The sequence below is a fragment of the Crocodylus porosus genome, unplaced genomic scaffold (assembly GCF_001723895.1).
Source record: "Crocodylus porosus isolate Cpor-Errol unplaced genomic scaffold, CroPor_comp1, whole genome shotgun sequence".
Classification (NCBI taxonomy): Eukaryota; Metazoa; Chordata; order Crocodylia; family Crocodylidae; genus Crocodylus; species Crocodylus porosus.
Genome location: NW_017728907.1, coordinates 50,432,976 through 50,458,071, shown reverse-complemented (window position 1 = coordinate 50,458,071; position 25,096 = coordinate 50,432,976). Strand labels below are relative to the sequence as shown.

The following is a 25,096-nucleotide window of genomic DNA, read 5'->3' as shown; positions in this document are numbered from 1 at the left end:
TACCCAATAAATTCATCCCAGGCGTAACCACCACTGGCTCACGCGGGTGTAACTGCTGTCCCGCTCTGCTGGAGTCTGCAGAGTTGTATCGCTGCTGGGCGAAAGGAGGATCGGATCCCATGGGTCTACAGGACAGGGGAGCCTGGCACTCAATGGATCTAATTAACTTTTATGATGGGAATTGGCTGGGCACATGAAGGACCGGCGCTGTGTTGTGGCATCGTGCAGTTCACCCGATCAAACTTTCAAGTGCTCTGGTGAGAGCGCCGCTTCAAATCCCTGAGTTTTTTCTGCTATTGAGAATTTTTTTTCCATTTCCCAGACCTAAGACTTTTCTTATAGCCTGAAATATTTCCCCCGCCCTACAACCCTATATAAATTGCATCAAAACGAGGCCTGCGGCAATAACTTGCTGGTTGTAATAAATGAGTGATAAAGGTTCAAACCACCAGGCTCCTTGGGATCCCCAGCAGTTAAATGATTACCAGAACATCAGAGCAAATCCTGGGGGATGCCAAGATACTATTTTATTCAAACCGCATTACATAAAAACACAAGGAGAGGGCCATGGTCTGTTCTAAGGCAGCAATTCTCCTGGTCCTGTTTCACTGCCTCTTATGCTCTGTTTGCTGATTTTATTTTTGAGGCAGTCCCAGGTGCAGCCTGCAGTAAAGTATCTGGAGCTCTTCCAAAGTTGGAAACGGTTGTCCTTCCACTACCCAACTTTCTTTTACGTAGTTCAATGCATTAGGAGTGGAGGGGAACAGTCCAGGGAATCTGTTATCCTCTGTGTGCCCCATCCTGGGTGTTTCTGAGTACTTCTGGCCATATGCTGAGCATATGGTTGCCTCCTTTCTGGAGTCGGAAGTCCATGTTGCTGGCATTGTCCAGGCCAAGTTCTTCAGAAATGACTAGTAATTTTGTGTGTCTCCGTTTTGCACCTCCTGACTTGACACGCCTCCAGTGGTACTTAATTTTCAATTTGTGCTCGCTCTCTGGACTGAAATGGGCTCCTTAAGGGCTGGATTTTCATAGTCGTGGGTACTGCAGTAAGCGCCAGACTCTCCAAGCTGCTCAGCATCCAGCAAGCTTCTGTTTTGTTATTTTAGAGGTAGGTTTTTTGACTTGGCTCAGTCTCCCCCTGCAGAGTCCTTGTGACAATCTGGCCGCACGGTTTGGTGCATAAAATGGAGGCTTGGGTTCTTGAAAACCCAGCACTGTCTGACCCAGGCTGAGCCCGCAAACATAACTTTTTAACTTATTTTTTTTTAAATCAAGGTCACAGAGCTTAGGCATCCCAGCTCCCACTCACTTTTTCAACCCACTGGGAATAAGAGGTTAATTGTGTTGTCCTTGCAGTAAACTTTTTTCAGGTCTTGTGTTTTCCCAGAAATAAATGGCGTATTTTGTGCTTGGTCCTGGTGACAGGAATTCCAGGTCCCCCAAAGCAAATGTGACCTTTTTTATAAGTAGATCACAGAAACCCAGGGAAACCCTAACTTGATCTGCATGGTGCCTTTTTCTTTTCTTTTTTTTTTTTTGGTTTTATGTATGTATCTATTCAGTTAATTGCTTTGGGAGTTGACTTGACTTTCTGTGCACATTTCTCTTTATTGAGTAGAGGCTTGGGACACAGCTGGTCCTGAAGGCTAGGGACAGACATTACACATAAACTGGTTTAAGTAATCAGAAACTGGTTTAAACCTATAACAGCATGTCAGTTTAGTGCACATAAACCAGTTTCATAATTGCTGAAACTGCTTTAAGATAAACTTGGTTGAATGTAGTATCAGACTTAACTGATTTGGGTCAAACTGGTTGATGCAATGTCTGTTCTAGACCACTTCCTGGTTTAACTTAAATCAGAGTCCCCCAGTATCCCCGATGCTTTGCAGTCCTGGGCTGTGCTGCCTGCTCCAGAAAACAGGCTGGCCCCACCCCTCTGCTCCCTGGTTGGAGCCCCAGTGGAGACTGCAGGCACAGCAGCATTTGCCTGGCTTCCCCCTCCCTCCCCTGCTGCATGTTGTAATGCTGAGAGGTGTCTGTGTGTGTGTGTCTCCAATTTCACTGGGACAGGCAGACTAAACAGTGTCCCCTTAGGCCTTTTTGGAGCTAATCAGCAAGTCAGTTGGTAAATCCCTCCCTTCCTTCCTTCCTTGGAAAAAGCTATTTAGGAAGAGCTCGAATTAATGAGAGAGGCTTTTGTTTTGTTGATGGGCTGATAAGCACTGTTATCAGCTCCCTGCTGGCTCCCTTGCTTGTCAGGTTTGCAGACAGTATGAAGAAGCAGAGAGAGGAAGCTTAAAAAGCTAAGTATCATCCACCAATGCAGGCACTCCACATCCGCCCCTTCCCTCAGAGTGCTAGCCCAGGGCTGGAGTCTGGCAACACTCTCACCCCTTGAACAGTGAGCAGGGAAAAGCCTGAGACAGTGCAGGCCAGGGTGGGGATTTACACCCCTCCTTAATCAGAGCATCTGCCCCCCCTCAGCTCAGCACTATAGAAGGGAAGGGAGGGCTACTCCAGTGCCACCCAGCTCCTGGCCTGAGTCACTTCAGGCATGTGCCTCCATTTCTTCAGTCCAGAGGGAATGTCTGTGTGGTTGCAAACTGGTTCAGCCTAGGCAGACTAACCTACAATGATTGGATCAGGCTCAGGCTTTTTGAATGTCTGACCCTAGCTGAACTAATCTAGATCATCAGATCTGAAAGCTGATTTGTCAAGAGATCTCTGACCTGGTTTGAGAGAGTGTGGTTTGGGACCTTCTTCTACATCCAGACAAGATATATTAAGGTGCAGGCTTCAAAAAGCTGTTCTCTTCAACACAAAGTGGGGCAAGGGAGGTGGGGGCGAGGTTGGGCTGGTCATGCCATTTGATTTTAAGCTAGAGACTCCATCATAATTAATGAAGATCTTTATCTAAAAGTCAGTGGCACAGGATGTCTCTGCTGGTTCGGACTTTTTAGTGTGACCTGGATCAGAGAATTGATGCCCCACAACCCTCTGTGAGATTTGGCTACACCAAGTGCACCATTCCCGGAGCTGGGCACGTGATTTATAGCACTTCTACTTCTGAAGCCACAACACAGTGATGTGGTAATGAAATCCATATGGATTGTGACCCTGGGTTGGGTTCAAACTTACAAACAATGCACATCTTTCAAACTGGGCCAACTGTCAGAGAAAGCAGCTTCCCCGAAATGATACATGCCACGTGTAATTTAACCCCATGACAGTTATCCTTCTCTGTGCCTTACTCTGCCATTAACGAGTCCCCTTCATTTGCTGCTAGTCATTAGCAGTTCCTTTGCATGCAGCCGGCATGGCAGATGCACAGTTTACTGTGGAACTGATGTTACAGCTGATCTGTTGGGCTCGTGTGCTCCTGGGGAGATTGGCTATTTTCCATTTATTTCACTACATTGGAAAACAGGGTGAGCTGTAATGGCCTAAGATATTTTAAAGCAGGGAAATTACTAATTCAAGTCAGTGGGCATATTCTCATTTTAAAAGAGCAACAAATTAAATAAACTCCCCGCATTTTGTATTTGAGCCCTCCGTGCTTCATCTGCCATAATCTAATTCAGCCATTTATTTCCTGTGCATTCATTTTATCCCATTATTTGAGATTTCCTTTGCTTTTAATCCTGCGCTTTGAGGAGGCCTGGTGTTACAATGGAGATGCAGGAGGCATAGATATGGTAAATAAAAAAGCAGATATGCTGTAATCTAGCTCACCATCCCCCGCAATCAATCTGTTTATTACAGCTGACTCCATAAAGTTACTAGGAAGGTTGGTGTGCTGCTGTAGCTATGTTGGTCTAGAAAATACGTGAGAAGCAAGATTTCTTCGGTAATGTCTTTTCCTGGACCAGCTATATACTTAGGCAAAAAGTTAGACAAGCTTTTGAGCAGAAAATCCCTTTCCTCAAGTCCGGGAAAGAAGCAGATGCAGCCTTAGTTAAATGCTAGGTCTTAGGAAGATGCAATCTGTAGTCTGAGCCCTTTTTTCACCTATCAGCTCCACTGTGAGCATGGAAGATATTGAAATTAGCCAAGTAGAATGAAAAATTGACTGTTTTTTTCCCCCCCTCTGTGGGTAAGATGAGGGTTAATCATAAATGGAACAGGTTGGCATAACATATCTGACAATCTTGGCTGCCTGATTTGGCCTAGGTTAGCTTTTCTCCATCCTGTCATATATAATTATCTTCTCTATCTGGTTTTCTCCTGCCAAGAGCTGTTAATTTCTTGAAGGATTAAAAAAACAAATACGGTGGTGATTTTCTTTATATTCTCCGAGGCCCAAATGGTGTTTTTCCTTGTGTATTTGGCCAACTTGGGGACTGTGTTGGAATCAGTTGGGGCTAATTTAAATAGAGAAGTTTGTGGGCAGGGACCAATGGCATGAATTGACAGCTCACTAGCTGCTCTGCACTGGCACTCTCTGGGCACAGCAAGTGCACGGGGACTTCATCTCCTTTGAAGGAGAGTAAGCTCCCTTGCACAAAGACCTGGTTAAATACATACTGAGTCGGCGTGAACTAGCCAATGCTTACTACGGGCTAAGTTTCTTTTTGTAGGCAAGCCTTCAGTCTCTGCCCCAAGTAACTTCAGTTCCTTTGTGTAGCAGTCATTGCCTTTCTCAACTCTGAAGTCCTTCCAGGAAAGTGGGTGGATGCACCGAAGTCTGTCCTTGCATTTCAAAATCTTTGCGTGCAACTCGAACCCAAACAGTTTCTCAAGCTGGACTTTTTTCAGTGAATAGCTTTGCCTTGTTAATGTTCATTTCCTCAAGATTCTTGAGGTCTGACTTCCAGCCAACGCTTGCTGCGTGACGGAAATGTCCATCAGTTCCTGGGAAAGCTGCGTGCCACCCTGTTTGGCAGTGGGATGACTTAAAGGTCATGGGTTTTTCTTGTTGTTACCTTCTAGTGTGTCTTTAGAGTCCCCCTATCCCACACTGGGGTCCCACCATGTACAAGCTTGCAGGTGGCACAGACACCAGAGAGAATTTGAAAAGCCTGGGGGCCCTGGGTATATATTTGGGTTGCTAGCCTGGACCAAAGCCCACGCCACCCCATCTTGACTTGACATTGTTCTCTGAGCTGGCAAGTCTGCCTACCTGTGCTGCAATCGTGTCTTGCCTTGCAGTATAAATATACACGGTGTTTGGGGCAGACCCTGCCTCTGAGATCCTCTAATCTAAACCGGTAAGAACAACTACCATCTCCCTTGCCCCATGTGGAGGGAGGAAATCACGTGTCTGTAACCAAGTTATATACTGTCATCCCCATATTGAGGGATTGCTGCTGCCAATGAGAGGGGGAAAACAGATCTATCCACAAGTCCATCTTCCAGATAATCTCACAGCTGTATGGATGGGTATTGCACTACCCTTCCACCACCCAGGTGTTCACCTGTCATGTCTCTGGCTTGGCTTCAGTTTGAGTTGATATAACTAATATTCACTTGCGCACAGAGCATCAGCATTACCAACTGGGAATTTAAAACTGCTAAACCTAACTGCTCTTTTTATAACCGACTAAGATGCCCTGGTTCAGTGTGGCCATCATATGGTCTATTCATCCTCTGCATAACAGCACTGGTTAGACTTGCACCATTGGCAGAGTTGACTTATAGTATTTGTATTATTATTTTCCCCTGACACAAAGCAAGAAAAACAAGAATCAGGGTTTTTCTGTGTTTTATCTTCTAAATGATGAGTTCTTTTGCTCTTGCAACTCTGTGTGGTTTTGAAAAGAATATATCTATTACATATTTTTGCAATATTTCTCTTAAACTACTTTGTCATTATGAATGTGTTTAACATAAGCTTACCTTTTTCTGTGAATTCAGAGAGAAATGATATCTGGGAAGTTGTATAGGCATACAAGTCAAGCATTGCCTGTCAACTCCATAAGGATTCCTCTAGTGTTGAGCTCATAGCAAAGTACCCGGTTTTCCTCCCCAAAATTTTATGTGGTTTTTGCCTCCATTTGAATTTGGCAAGGTGCTTGTAAGTTTTGATGGGAGAAGAAAAAAACTACTGAAAAGAAGTGGAGTCCACATCCACTCTGACCACATGCTTATGGTCTGCTCAGGGAGATGATCCTGCTTGAGGGGATATTCCCATGAGATCATGATGCGAGCTTATATCAATGTCCATGACACAGTTCTGCTCAGTTATCAACATTTTTAACTGAATATTAGCACTATTTAAGAATCAAGCAACTATTGGAAAATTCCTGCCTGCTTGTTTGTGCTGAAGTCTGACTTGCCACTGGAAATATGATTTGGGCATTAGCATAGCATTTTATTACTCGCTTTTATGTCCTTTATGTTCTTATACATATTTCTCATGAAGGAATGATATATTTACCTCCCCCTCTACCCCACCACCACCTTTTTTCCCCATGACATTCGCATCATTTTGGTTTTATTTCTCTCATTTACTTTTAGCTCCATGGTGTGGTGGATCTTGATACAGGAGTCAAGTATTCAGGTGCCAGGAGCCAGCCCTAAGAGTTTGACTAGCTACTTCTTTCCTAGCATATCCCAGACCCAGTCCAGGTTATGTTTCGCTTGCTAAATGCCATATTGCATTGGATTCTACAATGATTTATATTTTCAATAATAGGAAGAGCACAGACATATCATATAGTTACTCAATTAAACATCAACCATATTTATTCAAATTCAAGATGTTTTCTTTCCCATTTAACCGGGGGGTGGGGGGGAATGCCCTTCATCTTGAGCCCTTCAAGTATGAAGCAGCATGGAGGAGCAGGTGCTTTCTGCCTTCCCCCCTTGTTGCCTCTGCCCCTACACCATCCCCCCCCCCAAACCTCTGCCACTGACCTTCCACTTACCTGTCCCCACACTTACCCTTGCTCCAGCTGTACCCCTGTTCCAGCCTGGCGCATGAAGCATGTGCTTGCTTGGGTCCTGGCCTGGCTTGGTAGCGATGGCTGTGGTGACATATCCAGCCCAGGCCCTGGGGTAGGTGCTTGGGGGAGGCAGCAGGGGGTAAATGGTAGGGGTCAGGATGTTTTAATACACTGCCGGTCCCCCCTACTGCCTCCCCCACTGCCTGCCCCTATGCCACTGTTTTTCCCACTGTAGCAGTTGGGTGGGGGTGGGGGGGAAGCACAAGTTTAAGGTGACTCCACAATAATTAGATACTATATGTGGAAAAATGATAACTCATTTATAAATCATCCACATATAGGATCTACTTATTGGGGTCATTTTAAATTCAGAGTCATCTTGGATTCAGGTAAATACTGTAGTAGCATGTAGGCCGTGCAGATAGAGGAAGGATGTGGCAAAGATGGAAGAAGGAACAAAAAACATTTTAGTTTTTCAGAGCAGAGGGAGACGTTAAAGAGTTTTGATCAAAGAGGTGTCAGAAATTGCATTAATTACTTTCCAGAATAGGCCTTGTCTAGAATAAAAAGATCACAAATATGATCAAGCTGTTTTGTTTCCACAGACTGCTACCAACATTTACACACACTTTGTTTGAGTGCGATCATCCATCTTGTTCTCCATTTTATTGTGAGCGCTTTGCAAAGCTAGCATCGCGTTCATTGAGGTATTTCCTTGGTCTTCAGTTACAGAGACATCATCTTTTTTTTAAAAAGTTTCTTTTCTTGTGTTTGATTTGACGGACTGAAACTGGATCACTTCATTTGACCCAAACCGGAGCTAGAGTTCCAAAATCTGACCAATCTATGGGCAGCACTTTTTCCTTTAATAGCAGACTAATTGGCAGACCAATTAATCTGCTCATCTGTGAAGAGAAAATTTATAGCAATAAATAGTTCTATTTCCAGAAGTCATTCTCTAAGGTAACATTACAGTGGCCTTGTTTACTTCATACTCTGCAACATGATCCAACGCCTCAACAGTAGCACAGGTCAATTAGTGGACAAATTAAGCAATTATTAGCCACTAACAAGGGTGACTGGCATCGTTACCCTTCCTGTTTACCAGCAAACTGTTATTTTAATACAAGGCCCAACAAATAAATTAGGGCATCTGTTGTATTGCTGTCTGCCTTGAAGTAAATGATATTAAATGGGCTTTGGTGGCTGCCAAATTCTTAACCTCGGCATAATGAGATACACTGATACGTCTCTTGCTGATTATAGAAGATGGAAAATTTAGTTTGTATTGATTTATTAACACAAGGACCAACTTTTGAGAGATGGTATTTTTTTTAATAACCCAATATCTATCTTTTTACTCTAAATATTATTGATCTACCGGCTGTCAAGTTTTTTTTCTGGAAAGAATGCCTCTGCACTAATTCTATTGATTATTGTGTCACTTAAAGTAACTTTTTGATGGGGAGTGCTTGCATACATATGCATTCAGCATTTGTGTTTTTTATGATGATCCTTGGGACTATCTCTCCTCCAGTTTTGGTCATCTTCTCTGGGGTTTTTAACCCTTGCTTCATCATTTGTATCACTTAGCTTAGAAGAGAGTGAGGGAGAAGCCTCTGCAGAAATGCACTCAGGTTTCAGTAACCGTAGCCTTAAAATATGGAGTTTAAGCAGGGCTCAAATTGTACTGTACTTACAGATTTAATGGAGGAGGCAAAGCACGTTAGGGGGCCTGGTGCTGGACAGCTTGAAACGCAGGACATGCTTTCCAACAGCCACGTTTTATGGCAAAGGAGAAACTGAGCCGACTGAAACATTTTGTGTGCTGGCAGTATTTCCTGTCCAGTGCAATCTTGTCATTGCTCACACAACCTGCATTCAGTGCTCTGAATATCGCCTGCTACCTAAGAGTTCAGTAAAAGAAAACAAGATTTTCTATATAAAATTTAGATTGCAGCTGCTCGTTAGCGGGATGTTCCTGCCAAGATCCATCAGAGAAAGTGCATGAAATAAGAGAAGCAAAGCACGGAGAGCTGCTGTAACCCTCTTCCTGGGTGATGTTGTCGTCAGTGCAGGGTGTGTTATAGTGGGGCTACCAGAACAACTACCAGAAGGAAAACGGAGGCCAGGGGCAGACTGGGACACATGTCTCTCCACGTCACTGTAATGTTTAAGAATACAATAGTATACCTTTAGATATCTGTGAGTCCTCTAATGGTGCTCACTGTGTACTCTGGTTTAGAAATTGCCAGCAACCAGTTAGAAGAGTAGTGTTTAAGAAGCTAGGCCTGTCATATTTGTGCAGTTTACTAACCTTGTATACCACTGTGGCTTCTGGTGAGAGATCTCCTTAATAACAGGGATTCTTTCTCCTTCGAAATGCATAGAAAAACAGCCATTAATCAATCAAAAAGTATCAGTATTGAGGGTCTGTGATACTCTGGTTATTTTTTTTTTAATAGAGAAGCCCTGATTTTTACCTTAGTGCCACAGTAAAACAGAATTCACTCATGGCAGTAAGCATCGCTTACATTTGTTGGTACTAAGACAGCAAAATACATTTTAGCAAATGGGTCCGCTTTGTGAGGTTTTAGGCCATCGATCCATGTAAGCATCTACCTAGCCAGGGCTTTACAGTCAGCTGAACTACTGTTTTGAGTGTTTTATCTGGTGTGTGATATTTAAAAATAGAAGTTGGTCAGATTATAGAAGTAAGAGAGGGAAGAAACTCTCTAAATCATCCAGTTAGCATGAGCTGTCCCACTGAAGCTGAACTATTTCCTGCTGTATGTTCCCTAGTGTTTTGCCTCGTCCAATTTTAAATGACTCTGATGACGAGGCTTCCACTTCTTCCCTGGAGAGACTATTCCAGAGCCTAATAGAGCTCACCATTAGTGAAATTTTCCTGATGATCAGCCTTCTTTTTTCTCTGCTTAATTTAATCCTGTTATACTAGCTCAGTGATTGATTTATTTTGGGGAAAATCAGTAAAAGGTTCCTGCTTCACAGGATAAACCTCACAGTAAAAGGCTCTAGAGGGGGTGCAGGGTATTACAGGCCAGTGAGCCTAACTTCTGTTCCTGGAAAATTGGTAGAAACAATAATAATAATAAAAAAATTGTTCAACGTATGGTTGAACATGACTTATTCCTCTACCCTGTATCACTAGTTATGCTTGCAACTTTAAGAGGTTTTAGGCAGGCTTTGAGATGCTGGCAGGTGCAGTTTGGCCCAGTTAAATGGTCACATGATTGAAAGGGGGCCATCGGATTGGAGGAGGGCTGGGCAGTCTCAGTTTAAGCCACTGCCCTAGGAGCAGAGCAACGTCACTCAGCCTGCAGCTCCCAGAACATCTGGAGGTCAGGGTAGGAACTGTGGCGATGGAGGAGGTTCCTGGTCGTGGGACATGACCTGCTGGGGTTGGATGGTATGGTGGGGCTGCCTGTGATGGGGCAGTCTCCAGGAAATGCCACACCTGTGCCTCCCCACTGAAAGGTGAGGATGAGGCACCAGAAAGCCTCAGCCCCCAATGCCTTGTGGGTGACCTGTGGAGGGGAAAGGCTAGGGGAGCACACCCTGACAGGAAAGCACAGGGCCCAGGTCCACTGACTGGGGCCTGAGGCAGGGTCCAGGTCCACTGAGTGGGGTCTGAGACACAGCCAAGGTCCAGCAAGGGACCTGAGGCCATAGGGGCCAGGAGCCCAGAGTGAGATGAGGGGCAAGAAGCCCATAGGGGCAAGGAACCCAGGAGGCCTAAGGGGCATAAGGCCCAGGAGCCCAAGTGAGGGGTGGAGTTGTGGCCCCAGAGAGGGCACATGTGACCCAGGCACATCTGAGGACACCTGAGGCCAAGTTTGAATGGGAGGCCAAGTGTGGCCCAGCTATGGGGCAATAGAATCATAGGAGTAGGGTCAGAAGGGACCTTGTAGATCTTCAAGTCCAACCCCCTGCCTGGGCAGGAGAAAAAACTGGACTCAAATGATTCCAGCCAGCTAGGCATCAAGCCTCCTTTTAAAGACCCCCAGGGTAGGAGCCAGCACCACTTCCCTTAGAAGTTGGTTCCAGATCCTAGCCGCCCTGACCATGAAGTAGTTCTTGCGGATGTCTAATCTAAACCTCCTCTCCAACAACTTGTGGCTGTTATTCCTTGTTATGCCAGGGGGCGCTTGGGGAAACAAGGTCTCTCCCAAACCCTTCTGGTCCCCCGTAGTGAGTTTATAGACTATCACCAGGTCCCCCCTCAGCCTTCTCTTGTGAAGGCTGAACACATTCAGGTCCCACAGCCTCTCAATGTAGGGTCTGCCCTGTTGTCCCCAGATCATGCAAGTGGTCTCCTCTGCACCCTCTCCATGTTGTCCACATCCCTCCTGAAGTGGGGCGCACAGAACTGGATGCAGTACTCCAGCTGTGTCCTGACTAATGTAGCATAGAGGGGAAGGATCACCTCCTTGGCCCTACTTGAGATGCACCTGTGGATGCATGACAACGTCCAGTTAGTCCTGCCAACCATGACCTCACATTGTCGGCCCATGGTCATCTTGGAGTCCTTAATGACTCCAAGATCCCTTTCTGCCTCCATGCTCTCAAGAAGGGCATTTCCCATCTTATAACTGTGTTGCTGGTTACTACACCCAAGTGCAGCACCCTGCACTTGTCAGTGTTGAAACGCATCCTGTTTTTGTTAGCCCACCCCTGTAACATACCCATGTCTTGCTGCAGTCTTTCCCTCCCTACTAGTGTGCTCACCTCACCCCAAATTTTGGTCTGATCAGCAAATTTAAACAGGTTGCTTTTCACCCATCATCCAAATCGCTGATAAAGAAATTGAACAGTGCGGGCCCAAGGACCAAGCCGTGGGGGCTCTGCTGCCCACTTTTGGAAGTGATTTTTGGATGCCATCTGTGAGGCATGGGACACAGTGTAGGGATGGTTTGGAGTTGCGTATTACACTCTCTTGGCATCGGGGCAATAAATGGGAAACCAACAGTTGGATTGGCCTTGAGATGGTCACCTGTCACACTGGTAGTCAGGGGGATGTAATTTCACTGATGTTAATAGGCTTATGTCTGCTTCCCCTGTTGATAATCTTGCCTCTTCTTCTGAATGGGGGGAGGTTATATGGATCTATGTCTCTGGGATGGATTGAAGGCTATTTAACAAACATTTGTAAAGTACTTCAAACATGTCAAGCGCTATATGAATGCTTGCATTATATTATATTTTGCTGGAGCACTCAATTCAACAGAAAAGAATGTCGATTTTATTTTTGTAGGAGCAAAATTCAACAGATGTGTTGACATTGTGGTTTTCACACACAAGATCTTAAGGCCATTCTTATTTCTTCCAGGTATAATTGATTTCCTTGTGAGCCAACATCCTGTAGCCAAAGTACTGCGGGATCATTTGGTTTTCAAGATTGCACCGATGCTTAATCCAGATGGAGTATATCTAGGAAATTACAGGTATGGTATGCATTGTTGAAACTGCACATCACACCGTGCTCTTAACTTTGCATTGTTTCACCGCACAGGCTCATACAATTCAATTTTCTATACTCTTTATTGCTGGACTTGATGCAGAAATAAAATGTTTTATGTGAACTGACAGCTCTCATATGGCCAAACAGTACTGCCAGGCCCAGAAAGTCCTTACATAGGCAAAACTCTCTTTGAAATCATTTCCTAGTGAACAGCTATGCTCAATGCTATATTTGTCAGGGTAAGAAGCTAAGGACTAGGCCTATGAATTATAGCAGGAAATTTGTTCTACATGTCTGCTTGGATGTGTGAACTAAATTCAGCTAAATCTTCAGGAGACCTCAGCCATGTTTATAAATGCATTCATTATGCTGTTCATCAGCCTCTATGTAAATGTGTCAGTCAATCACAATTCTCTTCAGCTACCTAGATCATCCATTAAAGTCAGAGATTTCTGTCTGCTATTTTAGTGTAATAGGTAACGATACATGGAGAGGAATAATCACTCCATCCTATGTTAATTTTGCCTCATTTTAGTATTTGAATTAGCACTTTTCTACCTCTACCTCTCTTGAGAGCATATTCAGGAAATCTTTTGTTTTCCCTAAAATTGTTTACTCTTAATGCATTTATTTACAAAATAAATGTGCTGTTGTAAGTGATAATGAAAAGCAGTTGATTAGTGGATGATTTGTTTGTGGGGGCAATTACATGTATTGCATGCAGCTCTGGAAGTGCCCCTGAGAAATGTATTGTACTGTTTTAAATTTTGCTTACAATCCAAGACTAAATAGCACTCACCGAAGCCATGGTACCATCGGCTGTGATCTAATTAGGTATTGCCTTGCAAAGCAGAATAGGGCCTGGTGATTTTGTGGATGGGAGACTTCTATGGAGAAATGGAAGTGTTGCAGGATGTCCAGAATTGACTGATCGGTTCTTTTATTTTCATTTGTGTTTCTCATTTCTCCCCTGCAATTGTCTGCTTGCTGCTAATCGCCATCTCTATGGGTGATAATGTGATGAGACTGTAATGGATGTTAAGAATTCTCCAAGGGAAGATGGTCACTCTTATTTTCTATGCTAAGGCTTCTTCCATTGCTGCTTCTGAATCTAACGGAAAGTTATTTAGGAAAGACAGAGATGAGCAGAGTAGGTGCTTGAAGATGTATTCCTGTCATAATGACGTTTTGAAACATTTGTTGCTACCGTTGGGGTGCCTGTCAATGATTGTACCACCCAGCGATCATAACGCCCTAAGCTGGTTCCAGAAGCCATCCCACACGGTTCCTAGCCTCAGCAGAGGCAATATATTTAGAAAGCCCCAGTTACTCTTAAGTAACCTTTTTTATCCACATAAATATACCTGCCATATAGATTTTCTTGCAGGATTATTATTATTATACATTATATATAGCTATTGAGGTGCGTGATGCTTCCCAGAAAGACATCTGGCCCATAATTTATGTGCTGGGTCTTATGAAAGGACATTAGAGTCCCGTTCATAATTGCCGAGCTGATAGCACATTATCATTTTAGCCTTTCATGATATGCAGAATTTTCAACTCTCCTGAACCAAAAGGACTTTTAAAGAGATGGCCAGAAAAAGCATTGGATTTGTTTGAAATTTTTCACTTTATTTACAAAAGGCCTAATGTATCTAATAATGAAAAACTGAGCATAAACAGCAAAAAAAAAAATGCTGCTTATTATCTTGAGCAGAACATTAAAAGCTGGATAAGAGGCCTGCTTTGTAGTTAACTAGTGCTGAGTGAATAATTTATGACAAACCATTTATTTCCTGCCCATTGAAAATTCGCAGGCAGATAGCAATTTATTTGCTAGAATTTATTGGATATATTTAAAAAAAAGAAAAGAAAGAAAGTCTTCTCCAAGGATCGATCACCAGTATTTGATCATTTAACTCTTATGCTACTCCCTGCTTGGTCAGGGGAGTCCTCCTGGTGCTTTTTGGCCCTCTGGTTGGATTTGCACACAAATGACTCCAGGCTGAAATTTTTTGCATGCGACCCTAGGATGCAGATATCCTTCAGCAGTGGAAATCCTACCCGCCGGTACAGGCAGGGTCTGCTGTTCTCCGTGCAGCAGGGGCAGTCCTCAGTAGCTTGGTATTTCCCCTTTCCATTATCTCCCTTGCTCTTCAAGTGACAGCTAGTGACTATTTCCTTGGCTCATTGAGGGTTCACATTTGTAGCTATGCAAGCTAGGATAATGAAATGGGTAATTGAATCTCATGCCTCGGGTTGCAAATTGATCTCCTGCCTGTGCTAGGGAGATTTTTGCCCCCCAATACAAAGCAGTGTACAACTGGGAAAGCGCATCAGGGGATGTCTTCACTGTCCTTTGAAATGTCAGACCTGGTGGTCACCCTTAAAGCTCAGCTTATATCAACCGTTCCCCATGCTGTGGGAAGTGAAATTGCTTTACTCCCCTATGCTTATGATAGGAAATAATGGTACATTTATATGCAAACATATGCTAGGAGCTGGCTTACTTCTTCACAGCAGTCTAGAAGCTGGATATCGGACCAGCTCGACCTAGGGTCTGTTCAAGAGTAACACTCCCCTTGTTCCCAGTGCTCCTATTCTGAGATATGGGACTAGAAGCCAAAACCGCAACAGTAATGCCAGGGATTGTCTGTTATTTGCAAACTATTCCAAATTCACAAGGGGATGGAGAAAATGCGCTGTGGCTCCTCAAGAGACTTTCCAGTGTGCAATGCTCATAACTAGCAACAAGTCAGTTTAATATCACAGCTCAAAAACATTAGTGCTTGGGGCACAGATGATCCAGTAGGATGGTTATTAATATGCCTTGTACCTTCAGGTTCTTCTGAAAGAAATGTTCCTGGAAGTGAACTTCAGAGGCCTGTGTATCAGTATTCATCGAAACGGGGTGTTAAATTAAATGTGCTCAAGTATTCATGGTGGGAGTGTTGCAAAGCCGCCCAATCGGAGCACAGTAACATTGTCACATGGTCTGGCTGATTAGCCAGGCACTTGAGAACCAGCTTGGAATCTGCTGGAACAAGGAATTCGGCTGAAATAATTTGGGGGGAAACATCTGCTTGTAACACCAGTGCAAAAACCTTTACTAGAAACTATATTAACAGGTACAAATATTCTCATATTATATAGAATTATTGTATAACGATAATTTTATATCATATATAATCAGAATTATAAGTATAATAGACACTTATAATGATTTTATCACATATACCTATTCTAATATTATCTAGTATTATACACTTACATATAATTTTATTATATACACGTATTCTAATATTATGAAGTATTATACATCTATCTGTTATTTTATTATATATACATATTCTAACATTGTATATGGTTATGCACTTGCCTAAACAAAATGCTGATGAAACCATCTCCTGTGACCTTTATTTACTGGGGATGAGTCTGACTAATTTAGAAGGAGTTGAAAGATTCATCTTTTTTATAGCATTTCCCTAGTTATGTGTTCCTTCAAGCATTTCCCTTTCTGCAGGGCAAAGAAGAGGCTGAGAAATTAAGACTTCTGCTATTTTTAGTGGGGAGTAGGGAAGGGGGCAGATTAAAAAAATGCCGCACTTATGTGATTACGGAGAGATAGAGACGAGAGAGAGTTGACCCCACTCCCCATCAGATGTGCACCATTCACCCATCTCTAATACGAGGCCAGGTTTGTGTGGATTACTTAAAATGAGAATAGCAGCTGCTCTTTGCCAGCAGGATCAAAGTATTCGTGGGATGGCAAAACTGCTGTGTTAAAGCGTTTCTCCTTTCAGTGGAAGCACATGCTCTTTTTTGCATTAATGTAGCCCTTCCTTGTTCTTATACCTCTAGTGTATCAGTTAAGACGACAAATTTTCAGCTTATTGCAGTTTATGGATTATGAAGGCCCAGGGAGGTAGACTGGATTGTCTTGGACAAGGTCTTAAAACCATGGCGGAGTGGTTAAGACAGCCCCGGAGATCTGCTTTGGACTTGTGCCAAGGGCTGCCCCCGGGTCAATCCAGCTGTGAGCAGGATCCATTCAGGCCGGACAGTCCAAGGTAGCCTCGTGTGCTGTTGGGTTTGGGAACCGGTGGGTCTTAACTGCACTTGTCCGATGGGTTGTTCGACTCAGGAAAACCTTTGAGTTTGACTCTTGATTACTATAATGTTAAGTGTGACCCTTCTATAGTGACAGGGAGCATTAGACGGACGTGTTAGTAACTTAAATTTCACAGCATGAAACTTTACATCAGCAATTCTCAACCAGGGTTCTGGGGTGCCAGCAGATATTTTGAAGGAGATAAGTGAGGTGTTAGGAGATAACTAGGTAAAGTAAAGCGATGGGTATAGGGTTAGGCATGTCCCTGTCTGGACAATCTCCAAGCCCCCTCTGCAAGCACCGTCGTCTATAAATTAGTATTTGAAATCGGGTGCCACTCAATTCACAGAAGTTATGGAGGGTGCCTTGAGTCCAAAAAGGTGGAGAACTGCTGTCTTATATTGATGTATTTAAAATGACAGGCCCATAAAGTGATATGCTTTTTTTAGGAAGGAATTTTTGTAGAAGCTCGAATATAGCGGATTTCTACGTAGATAGAAGGTGGTAGAAGAAAATAAATTTGAGTGAACTATCCTTTTTTATAATTATCCTCCGTGAAGCTCACCCTCCCTTCCTTCATGGGTTGAATCGGGGGTCAGTTCTGTGAAGCTAAAGAAAATCAGAATCTGTAAGTATATTTTTTATTTTTTCCTGAACCCTCTCCCTCTCTTTCTGTGGTTTAGCATTATTATAACTGAATATGTTACAATACCCAGGGAGGTAGTTAGACCCAGGAAATACAACTGAGTGCTCTTGATTTAAAAGTCGTGCATCCTGGGGCTTGGCCTGAACTTTCCTTTACCAAGAACTTGTTCTAAAGTCGGCATCGTGCCGCTGAATGTCAAAATACGTCCCTGCAGGCGAGACCACTGCACCACACCATCTTCAGCTTAGATTAGTTCCAATTTGTTAGCCTCGCCTCCCCGAGATGAGACCCCAAGATGGCCTGAAAAAGAATGTGTTTCTTCATCTGGGCAGCTCTTCAGTGAAGCATCCTCGAGATGCAATGACAAGGCAGCAGAAAATATGCCAAGTGTTCCCTTTCCAGGCTTTGTAGTCTGTGAGTCAGCAGCAACCAGATGCTGCTCCCCGTTCCACAGTGTTGCAGTGTTTCCTTCACTTGATTTGCTCTGACAGTGACACAAATCGGCAAGTACGATATCTGTGTTAATTAGAACATGAAAACCTGCCATGTCGAAACCCTGGAATACACTTATGGCTCAATCATAAGACTGACATTGGTTTGCAAGGTTGGGGAACGAGGGTAGGCAGAGATGCTCATTTTCCCTTTCCAGGCCAGGTACACCACTTTTTAGTGGGTGCCATCTCTGCTGCTCTCTGATATGCATCACTGGGTAGATCAAAGGGGAGCCCCATCCCCTGTCCTCACAGAGATGCAGAGAGCACAGTATAGCACACGCTCCCGGACTCCACACAATGGCCATAAGACGTGCCAAAGGGGGACAAACCAATGGTCCACCTCACCCATTATCCTGTCTCTGACAATGGATACTTTAGAGGGAGAGCATAGGAAGAAGTTGGTATCCACCAGGCATTGGTTTAGAGATGATACATCTACTGTACCATTTCTTGGCTATAAATGGATCTACCATCCATGAATTTGTGTTGAACTTGGCTATGCTATTTGCCTCTACCAGCTCCTGTGCTAATGAGTTCCACAAGTTAACTACATGCTGCATAAAATAGTAGTAAATGAATTCTGTTCAGGAGTAGTGGAGGCACTTTTTAAAAATGGATTTGCACCAAAAAAATAGATTTTGGATGGCAAGAAGATCTTGCCTGCATAGAGGGACTGGAGCAGGTTTTAATCTAGGAAAATGCAAAAACCCACTGTTGAGCAATGACAAGAAATTGAAAACTTGCTGCAGCTTTAGGTAAGGTGTCTGCAGGAAAAGAAGAGCGCATGGAGCGCATCTTTTGTAGAACTAAGGGCCACATTACATGGGACACATGTTACATGTATGTCAAATGTAAGTACCTGCACATTGAAACAGGATAACCTAAGTGTGCTTGTATCACATTGTATCATAGCAAAGTTATGCGTTTTCCAGCAAGGAGTACCTCCAAGTTGTGTTAAGTAACACATGATGTCAGACTGCTCCATGGAGATAATGTGATAAATTGCAGTCCCAGGGCTGGGACCCACGCTCTGCTGATCATGGATCTCAGTCCCAGGACTGCGTAGGAATCTCAAATGGGCTCTGGTATGGTCCCGAGGCTGAGGTGGAAAAAAATCAGCTGAATGTCGCTCTCACCCTGGGACCCACATAAGTGTCTCCAACCAGGGCTGGTGTGGTCCATGGGCTGAGGCTGACAATCAGTTGAATTTTGGTCCAAGCCCTAGGACCACACCAGAGTCTCCAACTGGTTATGGTGTGGAGCATCGACTGGATCCAGTAATTGAAAGAAAACATGCACAGCTCTGAGCTGTGCATGTTTTCTTTCAATTATTGGATCCAACTGATGCCCTTGTAGGGGGTGATTAGGCAACTGTGGTGTTGATGCCCACACAGTCAGATGGTAGCAAATTGGCTGGACGGCCGCACCCAGAGAGTGGTGGTAGACGGGTCATTTTTGACCTGGAGGGATGTGGGCAGTGGGGTCCCGCAGGGTTCGGTCCTCAGGTCCACACTGTTCAACATCTTCATCAGCGACTTGGATGAGGGGGTGAAAAGCACCTTGTTCAAATTCACAGATGACACTAAAATGTGGGGAGAAGTGGGCATGCTAGAGGAGAGGGACAGGCTGCAACTGCATCTGGACAGGTTACAGGGGTGGGCAGATGAAAACAAGGCTTCAATACTGACAAGTGCAAGGTGCTGCACCTGGGGAGGAAGAACCAGCACCATACCTACTGGCTGGGGAACTCCCTTCTCGTCAGTGCAGAGGTAGAAAAGGATCTTGGAGTTATTATCGAGTCCATGATGAACACAGGCTACCAATGTGGGGACATGGCCAAGAAGGCTAACAGCATCCACAGATGCATCTTGAGCAGGTCCAGGGAGGTGATCCTCCCCCCCATGCAACGCTGGTCAGGCCACAGCTGGAGTACTGCTTCCAGTTCTGGGCACCGCACTTCAGGAGGGATGTGGACAACGTGGAGAGGGTCCAGAGGAGGCCACTCGCATGGTCAGGGGCAGCAGGGCAGGGCCTATGAGGAGAGGCTACGGGACCTGAACCTGTTCAGCCTCCACTAGAGAAGGCCGAGGGGGGATCTAGTGGCCGTCTATAAACTGGCCAAGAGGGACCAGTGGGCAATGGGAGAATCCCTGTTCCCCTGAGCACTACTGGGAGTAAGAAGGAATAATGGTCATAAGTTGACTGAGAGCAGATTCAAGCTAGATATCAGGAGGCGCTACTTCACAGTCAGGGTGGCTAGGATCTCGCTCCTACCCTAGGGTTAGGTGTTCGCTCCTACCCTGGGGGTCTTCAAAAGGAGGCTGGATAATCACCTAGCCAGGGTCATTTGACCCCAGTACTCTTCCTGCCATGGCAGGGGGTCGGACTTGATGATCTGCTCAGGTTCTTTCCAACCTTGCCTACCATGAGACTATGGAACTATTTCTCCTTTGCACAGTTGCAAAGGTACTGAATCCCGATGACAGTATGTGGTGCTTGGGGAAGCTCCAGCCCATCATTTTTAAAATAATTTCTTATGGCATCAACTGTCCTTTTCATCGTTCGCCCAAGTAGCCACTGGTGCTGTGGGAAAGATTTTGGGTTGGCAGGTCAACGCCAACCCTCTCAGCCAAATGCATGTACAGAGTGCTTTTGTTCATAGTCCTTCAACCATCTGATGGGCATCAAGTTTTCTGGGTTTTTTTTCTTTGTGGGGCTCAAATGAAAAGAAGGTTTTAAGGAGGGTTTTGAAAGGACAGTGATGAAGGAGCTTTGTAGCTCTGCAGTGGGGGCTCCTCTCTAAACCAGGAAAGGGCTTGTCTGAAAAAATTAAAAAATAGGTTGGCATCACAAGCTGGGCAGAAGCAGGAGTTGAACTAGTTCAAGTTGATCAAAGGTTGGGAGGGAGAAGCCACAAAGGCCTGGGAAAGAGGAGACAAGTAGCCTGTTTGATGTGATAGAGAAGGCGAGCCTGGAGATGCAAAGAAAGGGGCAGGGAAGATGGTCATTGCAGAAGCATTCTAGGGGGAGATGAGAATAACAGGACCGTAGGGTTAAGACCAAAGAAAAGAGAGTTGTAACATAGGCTCATACATGAGTTTTAGCTGTGTGGATGGATAGGAAAGTCCCCCTGGATCTTTGTTAGATAGAAAGAGCCTATGAGTCTTAACACACATGAGACTTGATGGCTAAAGAGGAGTCCACGTTGATGTTGACACATAGGACCTGAATGAAAATATGAACGTTGATATGGTCTGCATACAGTTGTTAAGGAGGGACATAGAATAATTTTTTTTGCTTGTTTGTTTTTAAGGGAATAAACCAAACTACTTCTAGTTTGGATGAGCACAGTCATGCATCACGCAACACGTTTGCAATACCACATACTGCACAATCTGGAGCGCTCTGCACTGCAAGGGCACGTTGCCCGAGCATGCATTGCTGGTTTTTTTGTTTTTTGGGTTTTTTGAGCCCTGGATACCCAAAGCGCACGTAGCATGGGTGCTCCCTGGGGATAAGAACTGGTGGTTCAAGGTGCGCCACTGCTACTTGTCCCCCCAGGAACCAAACATCCCCGTACATCTGGATGTGCCCCCAGAGTCCTCTAAAACCAGGATGCTTTTAAATATTACATTTATACTTTCCCCCCACCCCCCTGCTATTTTCCTTCTACATATCTACCTGTTCAAGTGTAAATGCGGTGGGATGTTGTACTGCAGCACTAAAGCACAATTGTTCTTTGTGTTTACCTTTATCCATATCAATTACTCTCCTAAGCAGGAAGCGATGGGTTCAGATGTTAGAATGAGGTGCTGGGAATTTGTGGTTGTAGCCCGCTTCTTCACCGACTTGTCATTTAACCCTTCTGCATCCCTTGCCTCCCTGTAAAATGAACATAATGCAGATCTACCTTAATGAGTATATTAAGAGGCTTGAGTTATTAATACTTATAAAACACTCTCCTAGATCTATGGTAGATGGCACTGTTTAAGAGAAAAGCACTACCATTACTGTGATAAGGTCAAGCTCATTAAAAGCCTAAGTACCTATAGTTAAACTTGAAGCCACATTTGTAGAGTTTGCATCTGGAGTCTGATCTAGGCTCATCAAAGTAGAGCATCTCCTTCCATTTTTTTTGTAAGGATAATCATAAGATGCTTCAGGAGACAGGCTAGTTATGGAGCAGAGATTGTAACTTAGGACAGTTCCAACACAGGGGTATGTTACTTGATGAAATTGCTTTCTAGGTGTATTAGTTTTATGAACAGCAAGACAAAAATGACTGGTGATGACTGGAGATGCCTAAGGCTAGGTACAGAAGTTGCACATAAACTGATTGAAGGGATCAGAAACTCATCTAAACCTGTGACAGAACAGAACCTCAGTGCACATAAGCCAGTTTCAAAATGCCTGAAACTGGTTTAAGATAAACCTGGTTGAATGTAGTATCAGACTTTTGATTTGGGTCAAACCAGTTTATGAAACTTCTGTCCCAGACTCCTTCCATGCTGACTACGTGCCAGAGAGCTGTGCTTTAGCATCCCCTGGCTTCCCGTTTGAGCCGCTGCAGGCATGTAGCTGCGTTTCTTGAATCAAAGGTAAATGTCTGTTCACTTTGGTTTCAGTTTAATCTCTGAATCTTAGACTGACCTGCAAAGACTGAATCAATTCAGCCTCAGGCTTTTTGACTGTCTGTACTTAGCCTAGGAGACTCGTATTGTCTTTTTTCCCCACTGTGAGACTTAGCTACTTAAATGTATATCGCCTTTTGTGTAATACCCCACTCATTCTTTCTCCTTAGTTTGCTAGAGGCAAAAAAGATTTCCCTCTCCTACATTTCATGTATATGTAATTCATAATTTGCACTGAATTGAAAAACAGGGTATCCATCTTGGAATGACGAGATGAAGCTTTCGATGGAGTTTATTTTTCCTAATTAGGCATTTGTCATTGTGTATTCTATATAACCACGTATAAGTAAACAATCATAGACCTTTGAATAAATGTATTGGTTTTATTTATGTTCGTGGGCATAAAAAAATCTATAATTACCAGGTACAGCCTCAGTATAACTGGTATTTAATGACAATTACTTTTTGTTACCATAGAAATGAGTCCAAAGTAGTTACCTATAATTTCTCATTCCCAAACCTCACACATGTTGTATTGCAGTATTACCATAGTAATTGCCTATTAGTCATCATAAAATAAGCAGTTACCCAAAAGATAACGGGATACTGTGAAATTTCTCATTGTCTGCAAAACTTACAGCACTTGCTGTTCCTCATTTCCCAGAAGTAGGATTTTTCTGCAAGTTGAGAGAAGAACGTTGGTGGGACAGAGAGGATTTTGCTGAGCAACTGTTGATCTGTTGAAACGCACAGAACCTTGGAGAGATGATGTCTACATTCAAAATGGCTCGTTACTCCATTCCTTCCCCATCCAGTTTAATTGTAAATGGACAAAGCAATGGTGCTTTTGTTATCCTGCAACATAATATGGATCTCTGAGCCACAGATATGGCACACATGCACTAAGTTTGTGTGAAGCTTTGATCCCTGACTCAATTTGTCTGAGATTTGACCCAATTCGGTGGCCAAATCTCTGAATTGAATCGGGAGACCCTTTAATCTCTGTGAATCAAATTGCTACCCTCTGAATTAATTCAGAGAATTTCAGAAAGGTTTGGCAATTCGGATATAGACGCAGCTTTAAACATTTTTTCTACATACCTCTAGGTACCGGGTGGCTCATGAATGCTGCAATGGTGGGGCAGGTGGAGAAGCCCACAACAGCACGGGGGGCTCCCCACCGCACTCACCAGCAAAGTGGACCAGAAGCACTTCCGATTTACTTCTGTGTCCACTGGGGAGTGCACTGGGGGCCCCCGCTCTGGCTCAGCAACTGGTGCCTCCTGGGTCTCGGGGCTGCACCCAGGGTTCCCCCACAGCTGATTGCTGAGCCAGGGGGAGGTGTGCAGGGGAGCCCCCGTGTGCTTGGCAGCGGACCTGGACATGGACCAGAAGTACTTCTGGTCCATATCCAGGTTTCCTGTGGAGCACGTGCTGGTCTCCCCGGCACTCCTGTGGGACACTCTGTCCGCCCCACCATCACCGTGCTCATGAGCTGCACCTGGTACCTCGAGGTATATAGAGAAAACAGTTAAAGCTGTGTCTATGGCCAAATCACTGATTCTCTGAATCAGCATCGAACCATCAGATTCAGACTTGGCCGAATTGAATCGGGGACAGTGATCTGAATCAATTAATTAAATCGCTGTCACTAATTTGGGCTGCGTCCAAATCCAAATTGAATACATCCCATTTTGAACACCCCTAAAGTGCACTGGCTTAGCTTGTACCTGTTTTGCTCAAACCTATAAGTTATAACGAGTACCTGTGCAAATATCTGGGGGTAACTGCACTCAATAGGTAACATTTTACTGGCTTGCTGTGAGGCAGCAGAAGTTAAGGTCATAACTTGTTTTCTTTGAGCAAGCAGTGAAACCAGGGTGAGCTGTAGACATACAACACTTACATTGATCTTTTGTCCCATAACAGCACCTCAAAACATCTTACTCCTAGTTCACAGCCTTCCTCTACCCCTCCAAGGAGACTGCTTATCTGAAGAAAGTATGGAGGCTTTCCTTTGATATCAGCATGTTTCTGTTTCTTTCTTAGAGCTGAGGAAGGGCATGTGATGCCTGAAAGATTGTCCAATGGCTCTTTTAGCTATACATCTGGTCTCCAAAAAGTTATCAGCAAAAATCATTGCCCCTCACACGTTTTGTGGACCATCAGAGCTACATCAACACTCTAACTACTTAAACTGGTATAACTTACCTTGTAAAATTATAACTGGTATAACTTAAACTGGTATAACTTACTTATAAGTTTCTGGGTGTGGTTGTATACCAAAGGGAAGTGAACTGCACCTGTATAAGGCTGCCTGTCTTCTGCCTGCTCCTCACTTACACTACCATAGATGCTATTACACAGTGCAAAAATGCTGTATGTTCCATCACTTTGCCAGTACCTTTTCCTGTCATTCAGCACAATTTTTTTGTGTGTAACCTTTTAGTCCTGGTGGGTCCAGTGACTAGGATGTGGGCCTGGGACTTGGGTGACCAGAGTATGAGTGACTCTGCCAGCTGGCTCATCATGTGACCCTGGCAAGGCTCTTGTTCTCTGTGGGTCTTCATTGTCCTGCCATCCTTTGTCAGTACAAACTATGAGCTATTCAAGGCACAATTCCCGTGTGTCTTAGCAAAATGGAGCCCCAGTTTCAGTCTGGATTTGTTGCACTGATGGAGTGTAAATAATAATTGCAGTAACCAGGGCTCATGTGACTGCCGGACCATTTTGCTGACCTGGTTTTAATAGCTCCAACTGAGGAACTCCACTCATAAAGCAAAGAAGCTGTCCAGATCTGTACTTTCAAGGGCTCCCCACAGCTGGGGTCAGGAGCCCA

General features: G+C 44.2%; 1 protein-coding gene across 1 annotated transcript in view; it reads left to right on the top strand.

Annotated features, from left to right (window-relative positions):
• AGBL4 (ATP/GTP binding protein like 4) overlaps nt 1-25,096 on the top strand; it is a 1,420,095-nt gene that overhangs the window by 1,141,209 nt on the left and 253,790 nt on the right. Inside the window, exon 8 of the mRNA XM_019530625.1 lies at nt 12,241-12,355. Coding sequence (XP_019386170.1) covers nt 12,241-12,355 — 115 coding nt within the window. The remainder of the gene's footprint in view (nt 1-12,240; nt 12,356-25,096) is intronic.